Source organism: Nuphar pumila, chromosome 16 (genome assembly GCF_984573655.1).
Source record: "Nuphar pumila chromosome 16, dmNupPumi1.hap1.1, whole genome shotgun sequence".
Lineage (NCBI taxonomy): Eukaryota > Viridiplantae > Streptophyta > Magnoliopsida > Nymphaeales > Nymphaeaceae > Nuphar > Nuphar pumila.
Genome location: NC_143264.1, coordinates 27,703,647 through 27,723,940, shown reverse-complemented (window position 1 = coordinate 27,723,940; position 20,294 = coordinate 27,703,647). Strand labels below are relative to the sequence as shown.

The 20,294-nt window shown below is 36.8% G+C and overlaps 1 protein-coding gene across 5 annotated transcripts in view; it reads right to left on the bottom strand.

The window, feature by feature from the left end:
- Positions 1–4,595: 4,595 nt before the first annotated feature.
- The window catches only part of LOC149813134 (Amino acid kinase family protein), a 187,233-nt gene continuing 171,534 nt past the window's right edge, over positions 4,596–20,294 (bottom strand). For 4 of the 5 annotated variants that reach the window (XM_089992468.1, XM_089992471.1, XM_089992469.1 and 1 more), the window contains 6 exons: positions 15,491–15,526; positions 7,033–7,110; positions 6,792–6,858; positions 6,545–6,607; positions 4,944–5,047; positions 4,596–4,846 (listed from right to left, as the gene is read on the bottom strand). In XM_089992468.1, the coding sequence (XP_089848594.1) occupies positions 4,727–4,846; positions 4,944–5,047; positions 6,545–6,607; positions 6,792–6,858; positions 7,033–7,110; positions 15,491–15,526 (468 nt within the window). In that variant the 3' untranslated portion in view covers positions 4,596–4,726. The remainder of the gene's footprint in view (positions 4,847–4,943; positions 5,048–6,544; positions 6,608–6,791; positions 6,859–7,032; positions 7,111–15,490; positions 15,527–20,294) is intronic. The other variant, XM_089992472.1, reaches the window with a different exon arrangement.

Genomic DNA, 20,294 nt, shown 5'->3' with positions numbered 1-20,294 from the left:
ATTGGATGACGTTGCATGAATTATTGAACTGATGTGCCATGGAGAGCCAGTGAATGACACAAGGTGATAAGATTTCAAGCAGTTGTGTGATATTTATTTGCAAGCATATGATGCGTTTGAAGGCAATAGGATCAAGATTTCATGGCTTAGGAGCGATTATGACCCCAGTAAGGCGAAGAAGATTAAGGTGAAACTACCGTGTATTGGAGAGAAGGGCGATAGTAGGACAGACAAGATGGTGAGGGCATTCTTGCTACTTCTTTGGCTTATGCTTATTCATCGACACTTGTGGGAAGTCTATCTATGCATCATACACAGTTGCAAGACCTGGGTCATGTCGATTAATATGCATGGAGAGCAACTGCACTTGCACACCTGTATGCAAGTTTGAGTAGCACGATGAGGAAAAAAATTTGTCAAAATGTTGGTGGTGTTTGAGTTATTTATTCATTTATTGTACCTAAACTTTTTATTTATAGTTATTCCTATACTTACATATTGTGTTTTGATACATATTGTGTATAAATCATTGTTAATCATTGTTATGCAGGTTTGGATATGAGAGTATATATCCATTGAAAGGCCCCAAATATATGATGTTGCCTATGAATTTTCATATGATGGAGGGTCGTGATCAAAGATTTGTGGGTCCTCGCATGCCATGTGTCGATTGTGCTGCATTATTTCATAGGCTGACTAGGGCAAACCTAAGTATTGTTGTTGATATTTTATATATATTTTTAATAAATGCATGTCTATAGGCCTAACCATAAAAGAAATGAACGTAAATTAGTGCCCCTATGAAGGTACATTGGAGGAGGAAGAAAATGCTGATATGGTTGTGGGGGCAAAAGACATTGCTAAGGACATTTGATTGCACAATTTGAATGAAGTTGAGTACCAAATGGCCAACCAAGTCGTTCGATAGTTTGGGTTTATTCAACATCCAACCAGTCGCTCTTGCACAGTTAGCAAATTTCTATCGCATGTCACGAATGATCGGATGAAAAATTACCCCACGATATTTCTCTTCAAACTTCAAGACTGGTGTGAGGGCGACGAAGATATTGACTTGTCGTCCATAGAACGTACCACCAATGACGTTTTTATAGCTACCCAATAGGTTGCATGTTCTTCAACGATAAAAAAAGGTCTTGGTGGGAAAGAAGAAAGTTGAAGAGAAACACATAAAGATTGTAAGTGGATCGAAGGGAGAGTTGACTCTTGCATTGAAGAAATCTGTATGCTGAAAAATATGATACGTACTTAAGCTGGCCTTCTAGAGAATGCAAATAAGGTCATCGAGGATCTATGATCACGTAAAAAAAAATTATTTTTTTTATATATTCAAAGATCAAACATTGTAATTCATTGATTTGTATATAATGTCATTTGAATGTTTCTATGAATGAATTTTTATATAAAGTCATTTGTTCGTTTATATATAGTGTCATTAATTGAATGTTTAAACGATTTGAATGTAAAACTGAAACCATTATTGAATATTTAAATGATTTGAATGTTTAAACTGAATGCACTATTGAATGTTTAAATGATTTGGATGTTCAAACTGAAAGAACTGTTGAATGATTTATATATAACGTTATTGTTATATGTTTATATATTTTCAAATTATTTGAATGTTTAAATGATTTGAATGTCTATTTGCTTACATTCACTATTATTTGGGTTGTTATATGCAAAAATATACTTAAAAAACTGAAATAATTAAAATCATAAATACTGTATAAATGCGCTTAAACATATGTACACTTAAATTGAAATACTAAAATTGTATAGATTATACTTTTTCACATAATTCACAAATTCACAAAAAAATATTTGCGAAAATCCTATTGGTTCACACAAATCCTATTGTTTTGCATAATCGTTGAAACAACTAAAATCACAAATAACCAATTCGTTTGCGAAACAAAAGGATTTTCATGAAACTGTAAGATTTTCACAAATATGTTTATGCGCAATTATGAATTATATGCAAAAAGTATGATTTATGCAAAACAATAGAGTTTTACTAGTTTTAGTTTAAGTGAAGTTTCGTAAATATTTTTATGTGAAATGTTGAAATATATGCAAAAGAATAGAATATTTGTGATTTTGGTGGTTTCAATTTCACAAAAAAATCTTAAATAAATTTGTGTCATGAGGTTTGAGTTTCTATAAAAAAAACCTGCAATTCTGGATTTAAGCGAGAGTTGAAACTAATCGACGGGTGGTACAATTTTATCGCAATAAGGCATAAATTCACAATTGCGAAGGGTAAAAGGATCCTAATGATGCCGAATATTGATGATTTTTGACATCGAAAAAATATAAAAAATTATAAAGTTTTTAAAGAATCAAGGTCAAATTATCCATCTAGTAGTCATTTTTTGACCTTAATTTACAGTTATAAAGGGTAAAAAGGTCCTAACGATGTCAGATATTTGTGATTTTAGACATCCAGAGAATATAAAAAATCGTAAGGTTTTTAAGAAATTAGGTCAAATTATCTGTCCAATACTATTTTTCTGTTTTCAAAATCTTGTGAGTATCATGATTATTATTATTACGTTTTCCCAATTTATCACGAAAATATCATGAGATTCTCAAAATCTTGTGATATTTGTGACCATGCTTCCAAATTAGATGGGGTTTCCAAATTAGTAGGAAAAAAATAATAAAACAAAGATGGTAGTCCCAAATTTACATAAACAAAACCCACAAACGAACCGAAAAAAATATGATCCACTTATTCGGAATCACCATAGGAAACAAAAAAAACTATTTGAGAAGGCAGGAAAACGGACGAAAAACAAGAATCATCCAAACACGAGACACAAACCAAAGAAGAAAAACCAACAAAGCAGAAACCAATCAAGGGACGTTCAGAAAAGGGAAAAGCAAGCAAATTGAACGAAAAACACTCATTCCCCATCTCCAAAAAGATCAACCCCCCACCCCCGCAAAAAAAAAAAAAACTCAAAACCGCCAGAAATTTAGCAAAAGAAGGCACTGGAAAAGATGGGTAGGGAAGAAAACCGACCTTGAGATTCATCCGGATGTCGATCTTCATCTGCTCGTAGACAGGCGTGTAGATGTTCATCCACGCCTTCTTCAGAGGGTGGCCACGCTGCCGACGAGCGCACTGGATTGCTCATCATGGTCTTTCCTGGGCACCCCGGTGAACTCAGATCTCACTGCAGAGAGAGAGGGAGAGAGTCGGGCGCCCCCGTCGAGGTGCCTTTTTTTTTTTAATTTGTTTCCCATCCTTGTTATTTTTGTAACGGGGGGGGGGAACGATGTTTACATGGTATTTTGGACGCGGCGGACTGCATTATGCGTCCGCCGCATCCCACATTTGTTACAAAACGTGTGAAAGTGGCGCTATTTGTCTCGCACGACGCGTGGGACGCGCCATCAAACACGCCCTAACGGATCAGGCTTTGGACAATGATCACCATTCTGTAAAATTGTTCTTTTTCTTTCTTTCTTTCTTTTTGGGATTATTCAAGGGCAAAACCTCCCATAACTGACCACACATTGGCTGGCCTTTAACCTTGCAGCAAAGGATGCCACCCTTGGGTTTCGAACTTGTGACGTCTCGTCAACTTGGTGACATTTACAAGTCGTCCCTACCAGATGAGCGGAGCACTTGGGGGCCTGTGAGACTATGTTCTTGTATGGTAAAGTTGAGCACAATCATTGATCATATCCAGCAAGGACCAGCATGAATCCATCATCCTTAGGCAAAAAGAAGATTCTTGGGAACATGGCATATAGAACAAATAAAATTCTCCAAGCATTAATGATTGGATTAGCGACAGCCGTTAGGCAAAAAAATGTTCCTACAATAAGGTTTTTTCTTGAATGATATTTGAAGGTAAGGTTCTCCCAGCAACAAAAGAAATTAAATAAGCATGATGCAGTGTAAAATCCAGACTTCTGGGACAACATATAAAATGATGCTCTAAACACAGAATAGATATAATTACACACTTCGTAGCAAGAAAAATGATGCGCTAAATAAAAATAGAATGGATATAAAGCACACATTTGTCCCAAGAAAAATATACTAGGATAAACCATCTATATCATAACCTTGATACCAGTAAAGCATTGTGAGGATTACACATATATGGGAAACTGTGATCTAGTTTTTGTTAAGTCTATTATGGTGGTACCAAAACAACACGGTTCTGTTAATGCCAACTGCGGCTCAGTGTCTTATCTCTAATTATAATAAAGCTTTCTATATGGAATCATTACACCCTGCAGTTCTTTCAGTTATCGTGAAGTCTTGCCTAAATGCATTAATAATTCAAGTGCTAAAATGCTACACAAACGCACTTATGCAGCCACAGCTTTCCACTCTTAAAGTTCAGATATTTCCCCTCGTTTGTTCCATGACACCTGTTAATTACCATCAACAAAATGCCACTTGGATATTCTCATTTTGCTGTAGGAAGATTTCACAAAAGAGAGGATAACTAGCCTACATCATAGTTCTTTCTTGGACTGAGTGGTGCATGTAAAGACAGGTAAGATGGTCTCAGATACAAGATACAAATATCTGACTGCCCAACAATGTTCTATCTTAAACATTTGTCGAATTGATTCTTAAATAAAAGATGTTCCCATGATCATATTTCATAGGTCAATTGATGTACAATACAATCTCTTAAGAGGTATTCCCAGTATCTCCATGGATGTGAATCATTCCCTTTTATACTCGTCTAGCAGTCTCACCCATTTGTTTTGAGGAACGGATAGCAGTTCCAAGCCATTCATCGGATAGGTCATTTACTTCTCCCTTCAAAGCTTTAACAGAATGATTTGTGCCGGCCTAAACAAACCAAAACATGCCATTTATGCAAAAAGAAAAAACAAAAACAAAAAGACTAGCAGTGTAGCGCTGAAGGGAAAGTTTCATGCAATTTTACCTGTACTATGTAAACATCAATCCCGAGTTTTGCAATCATTGCAGCTTCTGATATCTTGGTTATCATTCCGCCAGTTGTATCATGAGGTGCCACCGTAACTTCCACTGCAGATGATGGATTTTATCGGTAAATAAGGACTTAAAGAACGTAAGGGGCTCCCCGCACAGACAAAACAAGAATGTATATATAATATATAGAGAGTAATGGGTCCGTGCTAAACCAATTTGGTGCTAAAGAGCGTGCTAAATGGGTTTTTTGGGCTTTTTCCATTTTATTTTTAAATTCTGACCGTACAGATGTGATCTATGTACTTGATTTTAGAGGGATCAGCTCTTGAAGCGTTTAATTCCAACACATTGGTGGGTTTTTTATAAAGTTCGAAAAATCAACGGTCCAAAATCCTTGTAAATTTTTGAGGCTCCAAACATTATTTTTTTCATAAAAAACACATGATCCAGGTGTGGATTCTTAGTAAATCTACCATGCCCAACACATTTATGGGGCTGGAACTGCATAAAAAGCACCGGAGAAGCCCGAAAACCCCATTTAGCACGCGGTTTAGCACCAAATTGGTTTAGCACGGACCCATTTTCCTATATATATATAGTATGGTATCAATGAGTTGAAACAAACAATATCTTATTGCTCGTGTTTTTTTAAGTGAATCAAACTTTACATTTATGATCTGCATCGTCTAGTTGGCAGGGATTGACTCTTGAATCACCAGAACCTAGTGTGTGTGCAAGTTCTTCTGGTAATTCAAAAATCAATGGCCATAAATGCACCAAATTTCTGACTTGAGAAAGGTATTTTTTAGTCCAAAAAACATGATCCAAGGGTCAATCTCTAACAAATTGACTATGTTGAACAACATTTTACGGTCACAACAACTTCTACCTATGACGTTCAACTCATTGATGCCATATGCTCATCCACACCAAAGACATAAGTATATATATATATATATATATATATATATATATATATATATATATATATATATATATATATATAGAGAGAGAGAGAGAGAGAGAGAGAGAGAGAGAGAGAGAGAGAGAGCAGTAGACAGGCATGAATTAAGCTCTAGAAATAATATAGTACAAGGACTAAATTTTAACATATTTTCTTAAAAAAGGTTCCTCCTGAGCATATGGTTTTATTGCTAAAAAGAGCATCCACTAACAAGAGAAACCAAATTATGCAAAAAAAGTTGGAAACCATGCTTTACCATAGAGCATGCTTATCTTTCCTAAATGAGCAAGCTTGCTCAAAACTGTGAAGGTTCCACAAATTTTTACCAAGCCAAAATAAATTCAACAGTAGTTTTTTTATTTTTCTTTTTTAGTTTCACAAGAAAATACACGTTGCAGTTGCCAAAACATATTATTAAGTGGTCTATCGCCAAAAACTGATCTGAAACATCATTTACTTTTAGCTCCACTGATCCTCAAACACAAGAATAGTTCATTACTTCATTGTTTCTAACTTAGCCAAGTTCTGCGTTGATTCATTTTCATCCAAAATACAAAAAACTGTCAAGCTATGAAAACATTTCACAGTTGGAAAAAATTCCAAACAAAACCATCAATCAATTTATTTACCTTGGCAATTAATGTGCTCCAGTCTTGGCTTTACCACATACCAGCTACCATCTTCATCAACAACTGTTAAGGTTGAAAAAGACTTTGGTAATACATCATACTAGGATAAATATGGATACTACGTAGGAAGTTGGAAGATGGATGCAGAAAACAGAAAAAAAAAAGTCAAGATTTTCACTGAGACAGGGAGATGTATGAATAAGAGCAAGAAGAATTAGCCTTTAAATTATCTGAATTAAGTCCGCACCTATTTCTCTTAAGAGTACAGCATTTGGATCTGTTGGAGGGCGGTCATACACTCCCGTAACATCTGTCTTTGCCGATATAAGGGGAAACAATTTTTAAGGCCTCTTAAAAAGGAAGCTTAAGTAGTTAAATTGACTATAAGGAACTTCTATTTGAGCTCAAATTAAGATTGATGGAAGCAGTGAGCTTTTATAAGTTTACTGCCAATTAAAAAGCTATCATGATAGATACCACATGGATACAAGGAAAACAACATATTGAGGCCTCAATACTTGAGCAAGATGGCGGATTATCACGTCACCACTTAATATCGTGCAACCCTGCAAAGAAGTTTGGAGTACAAATTTAAAATCTATAGGTTTGGTACATGTTATCATCACATGGATGGTCAAACCAATCTTATGTTAAACTATATATATATATATATATATATATATATATATATATATATATATATATATATATATATATATATATATATATATATATATATATATATATATATATATATAACTACTTTCTGTGTTATGTAATTTGGGCTAATTATCAGGGGTATTTTTGTCTTTTTGTTCTTGTAATAGATACTGTTCACTAGGGACAGTTTAGTCTTTTATTTTATTAGGCTGACCAGTGTTATTAAAAGCACGCCTCGCCTCAAGGCGAGGGGCTTTGTGCCTTGAGGCGCACGCCTCATACGCCTTGAGGCGTACACGCCTCACCTTGTTTTGGTCAAATGGGGGTCAAATCCCCCATTTGACCAAAAAATAGGGTTATTTTGTTGGGGACCTTCATTATCTCGTCTCTCTCCCACCTCCCTGCTTGTCTCCCACCTCTCGTCTCCCCCTTATCTCACTCTTTGCTCTCTCCCACCTCTCGCTCGTCTCCCACCTCTTGCTCATCTATCAACCTAAGAAGAAGAAGAAATAGAAGATGAAGACTGCTCCTCTGTCAGTCTCGTCTATGAACCTCTCTCCTCTGTCAGCCTCTTCTCTCCTATGTTATTGCATGCATACCTATGTGACAGTTTATAGATTCAACGAGATTTCAATAGAAAAAAGTTACAGTTTATAGATTTCAACGAGATTTCAATAGATAAAGGTTGATTCAAGCACTTTGCAGCATGGTTAGCAAACTCGGTGAGTCAGCTCGTGACTTGCCTGAGTTGGATCGGATCGATCCCTAACTGAGTTAAAAAACAATATCTTAGTTAGGGACTAAACTCGTCGAGTTTGCTAACCCCAAGGTGTTTTGCAGCTGATATATTACAATGACAGAAGTTGGAGAAATAGAGCATGTGTATTGTGTTGAGTCTGTAGACATAAGTTAGATTCTTTAGCAAATTCAGCCGATGCAATATAAATGACATGATAGACTTTTAATATTGATTTTCACTTATTAGATATACATATAAATATATCAAAACCACAGGCTTTAGATGCTTCATAGATGTATACATGTTATTTTCATCTAAATAATTGATGCAATTGTGATTGCTGCATATTTGGTAGAGTGTTTTAAGTTGTTGATACATATTTGAGTATTTGGGTCTTTTTCCTTTGTTGTTGAATGATTCATCAGAATGATTCTATAGAACTGTAAATGTTCTTTTATTTGGATTTTGATAACACTTATGCTTCGGTTTTGTGTCAGTTAACTTCATTGCTTGCTGAAATTGGATTGAACACAGAAGAGGCCCATACTTTCTCTACTACAAATGGCTATTCTCTAGATGTTTTTTTAGCTCTGTTTTTTTTTCCTGCAAATGCGGCAAGAGATCAATTTAATTGAAGAGAATTTTGGTTTCTAATGTTTGAAAAACAACATAAACAAGATCTCATGCTGTGAGAGAATTTTGGTTTCTTAGATACTTATGTAGATCAAGTTGTTACATTAATGTTACTTTTACTGTTTTACATGTTAATCACATATTTTTTCAATATTTATTTGAGATTTTTTAGTTCTTGTTGGTTGTTGCTTCATCAATAAAGCACTTTTTATTTATTTATAATTTTAGATATTTTTTATAGTTTTTTTTAAGTTTTAAAAAAAAATATTGAGGCTTATGCTTTACGCCTCAAGGCTTACGCCTCGCCTCAGATTTTGGTGGAGCGCCTCGCTACGCCTAAACGCTTTTCACAACACTGAGGCTGACCTTTTATGTAAACTAAAATACCCTGAGGGGTATTTCAGTCTTTCCCCTTTGTAATAGGGGTCAGCCTACTAGAGGCTGACTTTATGCTTTTTGTTTCATTAGGCTAGTCTTTTATTTTTAATTTTTTATCCTATGTGACTGTCGGGACAGCTCAACTAGTCAGGCTAGTCCCAACGCTGATATTTATTGTTGAGAATAGGTGGTTTTATGTTAAGTAATAGGTGGTTTTATGTTAAGTACTCTTATATTAGAGTCTTTTTGAAATTTTACTCTTATAAGGATTTAGATGTAATTTCTCTTTTTTGTCTCTCTCTATTTAATATAGAGAGAAGCCCTAATCAAGTTTATGTCATTGAGTTTTCTGTGCAGCCGTCTCTCTCTCTCCCTCTCTCTCTCTACACAGGTGGCTGCTCCTGTCTACATGGTATCAGAGCTTGCGATCTCGGGAGCGTGATTTCGAAGAGGACTGATCGTCACCAACGAAAAAAAAATTTCAGACTGCGAAAAAAAAAATTTATATCAGGTTTGCTGTTGCACTAGTGGGAAGATCTGATAACAGATGTGGGATGTCACCCAGATCTGTCGTCAGATCTAAGGATGGATCTTACCCAGATCTGTCGTGATCTCCTGGAGTTGTAAACAGATTTTATCTGTTTTTTTTTGGATTTTTTATCGCCTGGCGTGATTTTCTGGAGCATGATGAGTTCCTGCTGATGCGTGCATGCTGTGATTGACGTGCTGCTATTTGGGTAACGCAGCAGGCTTCTGTGCTGCTGTATCGCAGCCGAGAGTTGTTGGTTGTTCCTGCCACGCAGCAAGTGTTTGTGATATTGCGTGCCAGTCGAGAGTGTCATATTTTTCTGTGCTGATTGCGTGACTACCGTGATTCTGATTTTTTTTGCTGCGTGTCATCGAGATATGATTGATCTATTTAATTGTTTGAAGACTGATTGTCAGTTATGCTCTATATGTTTTGGAAACAGCAGTTGTCGTATTCGTATGCTTTGCAACTGAATAGTATTGTTGGTCGTGGTGTGTTTGGGTGCAGCAATGGTCTTAACTCCCTGCTGGGGTGAGTTGTGTTTCGTGCTGTATTAGTTTCAGCTATACATTTGTCGTGGAAGCAGCAGGAGTGATTACCTGCTGGTTGTGGACTGTTTTGTGGAAACAGCAGGGCTGCTTCCTTATAGTGGTGGAAAACTCTACTTAAATACTTGTTGTTCTAGAGAACAGTATGGCTGAAAGTTCGAAATATGATTCGAAAATGGAACAGATTGGGGAGTATAAGGCGTTTGCCAACCCCTTCGCGTATGGCTCTTCTGTTAGGTTGAATGAAACCAACTATGCCAGGTGGTCCAGAACTTTTATGATGTCGGTATCTGGACATCGTCGAAAACACATTTTGTTGGAAGGCGAACCCACTGAAAAGTTGGGAAAATATGTTACTTGGGATGAAGATAATGACATAGTTATGTCATGGATCATGAATAGTGTTGAACCCCATATTGCAGATGGATTGATCTACTATAATTCAGCAAAACTGATGTGGGACAATCTTCGTGATACATACTCACAAGAAACGAATGTGAGTCGTATCCTGCAAGTCGAACAAGAAATATATAATTTACAACAGGGAAATCAGACCTTGGCCCAGTATTATGCTTCTGTCAAAGCTGCGTTTGAAAGACTTAATGCTCACAGGCCTCTTTGTTGCTCGAAGCAAAAGGATCATCAAGAACAAACCATGGTTGCTCGTTTTCTTACAGGGCTTTCTTCAGATTTTTCTGTTGCAAAAGTTCAAATGTTGACTGGATCAGATGTTCCCACTCTTGCTGATGCTTATAATCGTCTGAGTAGACTTGCGATCTCTCTGCCACAGTCTCAGCCTATAACTCAGTCATCTGCTCTTGTTGTCCCATCTAGTTAGGGCGTGGAAATATTCAAAATATCAGAGGACGAGGACGTGGACGTGGTATGGGAGGCAGAGGAAAGCTTCAATGTACATTCTGTGGAAAATCTGGACATTTAGAAGATCGTTGCTGGGATAAGCATGGTCGGCCAACATCTTCTTCATCAAAGTCATATACTCCTAAAGCAAATGTGACTACTCTCGAGGCAACAAATGTACAAGAGAATATCGCTGAAAATGAAAGTAGTATCACCCTTAGTCGTGCATAATATGATGAGCTGATAGCTCTTCGACCCCCTGTAGCTGGTGTTGCATATTCAACCGGAAATCATCTTCATTCGACTGATAGTAAGTGGGTTATTGACTCTGGTGCTTCCAGACATTTGTGTGGAAATTCACATGTTTTTTCAGATCTTAAGGATGTTAAGGCTCAGCTTGGAGTCTCCTTAGCCGATGGGAGCTCCTCCCCGGTTGCTGGTCAGGGAAATATTTCTATATCCTCCTCATTACAGTTGAATAATGTTCTTCATGCCCCAAACTTTCCTCAAAGTTTACTCTCTGTTAGTTGCCTTATAAAAGAAAAAAACTGTAGAGTGATTTTTGATCAAATGGGTTGTCATTTTCAGGATTTGCTGACGGGGAAGAAGATTGGTGGAGGCTATGAAGAAAATGGAATTTACTACCTACATCATCCAATGGGTTCTGTTAATGCTGCAGTGGAACATTCACTCAGTCCTATTCAGTGGCATCGTCGTCTTGGTCATCCTTCATTGTCAAAACTTCGGTCGGTCTTTCCTCAGATTCCTTCCACCACATCATTTCAGTGTGAAGCATGTCAGTTGGGCAAGCATCATCGAAGTTCGTTCCCTTCTAGTCAGAGTCAGTCTAGTAATAAATTGTTTGAACTTCTTCATGCAGATGTATGGGGTCCTAGTAAGATTCCTACTAGGACTCAGTGTCGTTATTATCTTGTTATTGTTGATGATTTCTCTAAGTTATCATGGGTTTTTTTAATAAAATAACGATCTGAAGTTCCAAGTCTTATCAAATCCCTAATTCTTGAAATAAAAACTCAGTTTGAATCTATTGTCAAGATTGTTCGCACTGATAATGCTCTCGAGTTTAAATCAAAAGGTCTCTTACAATTTTACCAAGATCATGGCATCCAACCACAAACTTCCTGTGCCTATTCATCTCAACAAAATGGGGTGGCTGAGCGAAAACATCGACACCTCCTTGATGTTGCCAGGACCATTATGATTCAATCTAATGTTCCTGCGTTATACTGGGGTGATGCGATTACCACTGCTTGCTATCTGATCAACCGCATGCCTTCGTCTTCTGTGGGTGATCAAATTCCATTACATATCCTCAAACCTAATGCTCCACTTTTTCCTTTATCACCAAAAATATTTGGATGTGTTTGTTTTGTGCACAAACTTGGCCCTGACCGTGATAAATTAGCTGCTCAAGCTACAAAATGCATATTTATCGGTTATCCCAAAAATCAAAAGGGCTATCGATGTTATGATCCTACTTCTCGCCGAGAGTATGTCAGTGCGGATGTATCTTTCCTGGAATCCTCTCCATATTACTCCATTTCCGGTTCCCCGCTGCAGGTTGGTCCAACTGAGTCTTTTCCATTACCTATACCTCCTTTTCCTTTGGAATCTGTGCCCTCATTACCAAACCAAACTTCATCCTCTTCCAGATTTAATAATCCACCATTGGTATATGTGCGTAGAGCTCCACTTCCGCAAGAGCCTTCATCTTCTTCTTCTCCTAAGGTAAGTTCTACTGACAATTGTGATCTTCAGGATGATGATAACAGGCCTATTGCTCTACGAAAGGGGACAAGACAATGTACCTTATATCCCATATCTCACTTTGTCTCCCATGCCAGAATTGGACATCAGATGAAGTCGTTTATCTCAGCCTTATCTGCTGAAACTATTCCTCTGAACTATCAACAGGCAAAACTTGATACTCGTTGGAAGTTGGCTATGCAAGAAGAAATGACAGCTTTAGTATCTCAGCATACCTGGGATCTAGTTGATTCTCCAGCAGATGCTGACATTGTTGGATGTAAATGGGTATATACAATAAAGTACAAATCTGATGGTTCTATTGAAAGGTACAAGGCCAGATTAGTCGCGAAAGGGTATACTCAGACATATGGAATTGACTTCTTTGAAACTTTTTCTCCTGTTGCACGGATGGGTACCATCCGTCTTGTTCTCTCAGTAGCTGTTCAGCATGGTTGGAACTTGTGTCAATTAGATGTGAAAAATGCATTTCTATATGGGGATCTATCTGAGACCGTTTACATGCAACAACCTCCAGGTTTCGAGGTTGAGGGGGAGTGTCAGAAGGTGTGCAGATTGAGAAAGGCGATTTATGGCTTGAAACAAAGTCCTCGTGCATGGTTTCAAAAGTTGTTTGACGTGATGTCCAGATTTGGCTTTAATAGATCAGCAGCAGATCATACACTTTTTATAAAGAAAACTAGTTCTGGCATAGTTGTTATGGTGGTATATGTGGATGACATCATTCTTACAGGAGATGATGTGAAAGCTATTGAAGCCACAAAGGCTCATCTTCAAAAACACTTTGTTACAAAAGACCTTGGGTCACTCAGGTATTTTCTGGGTATAGAAGTCGCTAGAAGCCGTGAAGGGATGGTTTTGTCTCAACGGAAGTATGTTCTTGACTTATTAAAGGAAACGGGCATGTTGGGAGCTAAACCAGCAAATATTCCCATGGACCATAAAGTTCAATTGTTTGAAGAAGGGTCAAAACCAGTTGATAGCAAAAGCTATCGCTCCCTAGTAGGAAAGTTATTATATGTAACTGTTACCAGACCAGATATTGCTTTAGCAGTAAGCAAAGTTAGCCAGTTTATGGAAAAACCAACTGAGGTACACTGGAATGCAGCCATAATGATTCTCAGATATCTAAAATCTTCTCCTGGAAAGGGGTTATTGTTCAGGAAAAGTGGAACTCTGGAGATAGTAGCCTATTCTGATGCTGACTATGCTGGATCTGTAGTAGATAGAAAGTCTACCACAGGATTCTGTGTGTTTTTGGGAGACAACTTGATTTCATGGAGAAGTAAGAAACAAAATGTGGTTTCCAGGTCAAGTGCAGAATCAGAATATCGGGCTATGGCCCAAACAGCTGCTGAATTGATATGGGTTCGCACTGTTCTTCATGATCTTCAGGTGAAGGTTTCCTCTCCAATGACCATGATGTGTGATATCAAAGCGGCAACATATATAGCAAACAATACTGTCTTTCATGAGAGAACAAAGCACATTGAGGTTGATTGTCACTATGTAAGAGATATGATTCAAGCTGGGCATATCACTACAAAATACCTAAAGTCGGAAGACCAAGTTGCAGATATGTTTACAAAGCCTCTTGCTAGGCCAAATTTCTCCAAATGTTGTGACAAGCTGAGCATGATTGATATCTATGCTCCAGCTTGAGGGGGAGTGTTGAGAATAGGTGGTTTTATGTTAAGTAATAGGTGGTTTTATGTTAAGTACTCTTATATTAGAGTCTTTTTGAAATTTTACTCTTATAAGGATTTAGATGTAATTTCTCTTTTTTGTCTCTCTCTATTTAATATAGAGAGAAGCCCTAATCAAGTTTATGTCATTGAGTTTTCTGTGCAGCCGTCTCTCTCTCTCTCTCTCCCTCTCTCTCTCTACACAGGTGGCTGCTCCTGTCTACATTTATGCTTTTCTCTCTCTCTTTTGCTTATAAATAGGGGTCTTCCTTATAATGTAACTTATGCTTTTCTTAGCATTCCTAACACAATTCTTATTTATTTTTATTGTGCTCTTGCTCCTATTTGTGAGTGTGGTGTGTTAGCCCTTAGTGGCTTGTATTTGGCTCATTAGTGCCCCTTGTATTTGTGGTTGTGCAATCTTTGTAGCCCTTTAATGGCATTGTGTTTGTGCACTTGTGGTTTCATTTCATCTTAATGCACACAATCTTGGACATTCAATGCTACTAACCAAGAGTTCTCTGTGTTTTGTTGTGGTGTGTGAGGTTGTGTACGTGCGTGTGAGGAGAGAGAGAGGGGGTGGAAATTGGCAACTGTGTGGATATTGTTATCTACGTCAGATGCATCACAATACTGACTTACACTGGATCTGTTACCCAGACCCCTTAAATAGGGGAAGAGGCATTAGTAAGAAGGAAATTGGAGTGGATGTCAGCTTTGATGTTTCGATGATGCCAGTCACCGTTTGAACACCCACACCACTGTCCCTCACACGCATGCACACAAATCAGTGGGGCAATTTCTTTATATAATTTGGTTTTTTATAAATAACAAGCCATAATTTTTTAGGAAAAAGTAAAAGAAAAAAAAGATTTTAGTAGTGCTTTTCATAATAATATGAAGTTATCAATTTGTATAAAAATAAGGAGCAACATAAGAATAAACTTTGCATTGCAAAAGAAATGAGAACCATAGAAATTGTGGCCCTCACACATGATTGTGCATGCTTCAGTCACAAAGGGATACACCATCTAAAACTAAGGCAAGCTGCATCTTTTGACTACTTTCCAATTGTCAATGTGTGCCCAAATGAACTGATCATATGCCTAGAAAGCAAAACTACCAAACCTGTGAACTGTCAAGCACTGCATCACCATGCAAAACCTAGGGAAAACATGATCACCAACATATCAGAATTTACCAATAAACAAGGGTATGATGCAAGGAAAATTTTTTAACATAAAAATTCAATCACACAGAAATCCTTATGATTGAATAATAGCAACCAATTTCTTAGCATTTTTTGACAAGTTTTCACCACACGCAGACTATTAATCTAGTGAATATTCTTAAAGAATGTGAAACACAATAAAATTAATCTCTTATAAAATACAGAAAACTGTTGTTAAGCTTAAAATGGCTTATTATTTTATATTCCATCACTAAAATCCATAAAACTAAATGGCAAACACCAAATCTAACTTGATTAATGATATTTGATAGTACTGAATCATTACAACTACAATATTGGAATTTTTCTTCTTATCCTTGTTAGAAACCCGTTCTTTTAACTCTTCCCTCCATCTTTTCCTTACACATTCACAGCTTGATTTGCATATTAAATCCATGCATACAGCCGAACCTGAACAACATGATGGAGAAACTGGCACACCCATGGTGAAAGAAGGTTGGTTTTGCTTCTTGCTTTTGGAGGTTGGATCAGAGAATCTTTCCTTTTTCAGTTTGGCACAGTTGGTAGAACAGACAAAAAAAATACACAGACCTTACCACGGAATCCACATTGATATAAAGTTGGTAATACAATATGAGGAATGAAATAATACAAATGAGTATTCATATAATTACTGAATATCTACTATCACATGTATGTGTTTCCATAATGTAAACCATTGGCATCTTATTTCCATTGAATCGGATTGGATCCTACAGTCATTCCTCTAAGCATACACCAGAGTTCACATATAATATGTACCTACAGCTATGTAGCTCAATCCACTTAAGCCTACTTGAGAACAAGGGCTATGAATTGAAAAGTTCAGAAAAACATTGCCTCAGCAGACATCAAGAAAGAAGAAACGAATGTAGAGAACTATGCCAAGAGTGAAGAAAAGAAAGAAAACATAGACATATAAATTTGTAGTGTACATGGCAGTACCTAGAAGCACCCAGCACTAGCACCTGAAAGTACCAGAATCAACACAGTTATGCTGGACGTGGTCAAACACCCAAGTTACATAGTTTTCCATCTTTTAGTTTCCATTGGAGTTTACAAATTTACATTTTTTATCTTTTAGTTTCCATTAGAGTTTACAACCCCTTCTGTTTTTTCCCCCCCCCAATCATAAACTAAATTCAAGTCCGAGATCCCTCGGTTAAGGCAGTGTCACTTCAACGTGTACAGCTATATTATTTGACTCAAACCTCTTCTTCTAGTTTATTTTTCAAAGGCAGACGTTTGATTTGATCCCCCAGAGCATGGCCTCCCCATTTAATAAATGTCCACACATACAGGAGAATTATGTGTGTATGCATAGACAACCATCAAAAATATTGTTTAAAAGATATGGAACTATTATGTGACTTGCCAATAGGAATATACACATCATGCCTCAGAGGAAGCTTAAGCTGAATCAAGTACTACACAACTTAATAAAGTTTCTGAACTGCAACTCAGATTTGCCACTTTTTTTCGACTCAGTTGGAGGTTGATCTGCAGTCATTTCTTAGCTAGTAGTTTTAGACAAAGTTGTAAGCTATGTCACATGGGTGCGGGTGCGGGTGCGGGTGCGACACGGGTGCGGCACAATTTTAAATTTTTTGGACACGGGGACTCGGCAAAAAAAAAATATATATATATATATATATATATAATTTATTTTATTTTTAAAATGCCACAGCTGACAGCACAGTCTGTGTGTCTGTGCACAGTCACAGACTTTGACTGTGCACAGTCACAAGCACAGCACTGTGCACTGTGCACATTGCACAGACTGTGCACAGTCTGTGACTGTGCACAGTCACAGTCACGCAGCACAGTCACAGTCTGCACTGTGCCTTTTTTATATATATATTTTTAAATAAAAAATATAAAAAATAGGTTTTTTACAGACATTTTTGGACTCGGTCAAAGTTGACCGAGTCCAAAATATGGACGGACTCGGCCTGGACTCGTTGACCAAGTCCGACTCGGCGTTGACCGAGTCCGAAGCCGCACCCGAGTCCGCACCCGTGTCGGGGCGTGTCGACTCGGGTGCGGCACCTCCTTAGCCGAGTTCGTGTGACATAGGTTGTAAGTATCGTATCATTACCCGCATTGGTCGGGCCCAAAATAAGATACGTATCATATCGTAAAAAAACATAATCTTTAATAAAAATTCCAAAAAAAAATCATGAAAAGTCAGAAAAAACTAGCAAAAAATCTAAAAAAATCATAACACATGAAACAATAATGAATTATACAAAATACAACCATAAAATTACATATGAAGCATTTATGTCTCTATGAGCTGCATAAGACATCATTAAACATCAACTATCTCACAAGAATAATGCAAAATATTAAATATCTTGCAATTAAGAACAAACCACAAAGCTCATACTTTCATATTACATAAAAAAAAAATATTATGATAATAGTTGCACTCGATTTTCAATCGGTTTTCACTCATTACTTGAGTACCCCATTGTCATGTCGCATCATCTGGTATCATCTTTGTTGGAGGAGTGTGAAACCTGATTTCTACTTTCATATAAATCTCTAATTTTCATGGATACAGTAAGCTAGTGGGATTGCAGGGGGGCAGTGCCCTCCGAGGCAGAATTTTTTTGAAGGGTAACTTTGTAATTTTATTCATAATAAATATTTTTTACCTTATCCCACTTCCTTTAGTGAAAAAATAGTGAAAATGCACTTTTACTTTAGCAAACCGCAAAAGCCCTCTCCCTTGCGCACGGATCGACCTCAAGAGGTTTTTAAAACCCAAAACTGAAAAATTACGATTCAACCATTTTTTTAAGTGTATCCACTCGGTATCGTACGATACACCCTGTATCGTACGATACATATGATACAAATATAATACACACTCGTATCGTATCGATATTCGTCATAATAACGATATGTATTGTACCGTATCGTATGATACGTACAACCTTAGTTGTCATAGGCGTTAGGCGGAGCCTAGGCGGTGAGCCCTTAAAAAGGCCTAGGCAGTACTCAAAATAAAAAAAAACATGAAAAACATAAAAAACATAATAAAAAACATGTATATTGTCTTCTCTTTCTTCTTCTTCTTTTCTTCCTCCTCAAAGAAGAAAAAAAATGATATGTCTTAAAAAAAACTTCAAAAAAAAAAAAGCCTAGGCTTTAAAAAAAAGCCTAAGCTTTAAAAAAAAAGCCTAGGCTTTAAAAAAAAAGCCTAGGCTTTAAAAAAAAAGCCTAGGCTTTAAAAAAAAAAGCCTAGGCAACAATTGTTAAATTGTATCTCTTTTTTGTATATATATATATATATATATATATATATATATAAAGAGAGATACATATACATACATGTATGATACATATATGTATATGTATCTATCGTTATATATATAAATATATATATTTTCGCATCATGTAACCCCCAGAGGTATTTCTGTCTTTTTTGCTTTTTACGCATATTCACATTAGTGAATATGTTTGTAACCTTTTTCCTTTTTTCCTTCTTTTCTTTTTTATTTTTCTTTTTCTCTTTTTCCTTTTTTCTTTTTCTTTTTTTTCCTTTTCTTTTTGTTGACTTAGTCAACTCATTAGAGGGGTCCAACACTAAACGTTGGACCCCTCCAACGGTTAGATTTCTAACCGTTGGAGGGGCTCCAACCTCTAGTAGGAGCCCCTCCAAGGTCTCATCTCCATTATAAATAGGGGTGAACCCCCCTCTTAAATGTATTCAATGCTTGGAGCATTGTTCTCTATGGTTCAATAAAGATTCTTTATATTTTAGCATTTGTGTTCTCTATTTGTACATTTTGTTCTAAGTGTTCTTGTGCCTTTGTGCACATATCCCTTTGTGGAGGTGGTGCTTATTTTGCACATTATCTCTTTTGAGATATTTTGACATGGTATCAGAGAAAGGTTGAAGATTGAAGATCGTGTGTCTCTTCGTATTTGTGAGTATCTCGAAAAGCATGCCTTTGGCTTCTTGGTGATTGGAGTGGAGACTTCTTTTCCCTCAATATTTTAGAAGGTTTTTACAACAAGACTTAAAAGTCTTTTTGTGGTACGTATAAATTATTCATTCTTCCCTCTCTAATGGGTGAAAAAGTGTCATTTTTCTCTTGGTTTTAAATTAAATGGTTTCAACTACCATGTTTGGGACGGTAATATGGAGGCTCACATTAAAGGGAAAGGTCTTTGGGGATATGTCAAAGGAACCATTCCCAAACCCAAACCTAAGATCACCATTATTGAGAAGGGTGAAATAAAGGTTCTTGATAGTGAAGAGAGACAAAAAGCCTTTGAAGAATACAACAAAAGGCATGAAGAATGGGAGATGAAAAACTACAAAATTCTTTCATGGTTTTTCTCTTCCGTTGAAACGAGAATAAATGCAAATATATTGAAGTTCAAGAAAGCTTTTCAAGTATGGGAGTATCTTGAAAGAATGTATACTTCAAGAGATTTGTCCCATAAATATTATCTCCAAAAGAAGGCATTAATTCTTCAACAAGGGGAAATGTCCATTAGAGAATATTTTGCCGAACTATCGACTATTTGGGATGAACTTGCTCTCCAAGAACCTAAATGGAGTGGAGAGGCAATTGAATTAAGGGTCAAACAATTAGAAGAGGATCATTTCTTCAACTTTTTAAATGAGCTTAGACCCGAGTTCGAACAAACTAAGTCCTCTCTTTTGTCTTCTTTCTCTTCTCC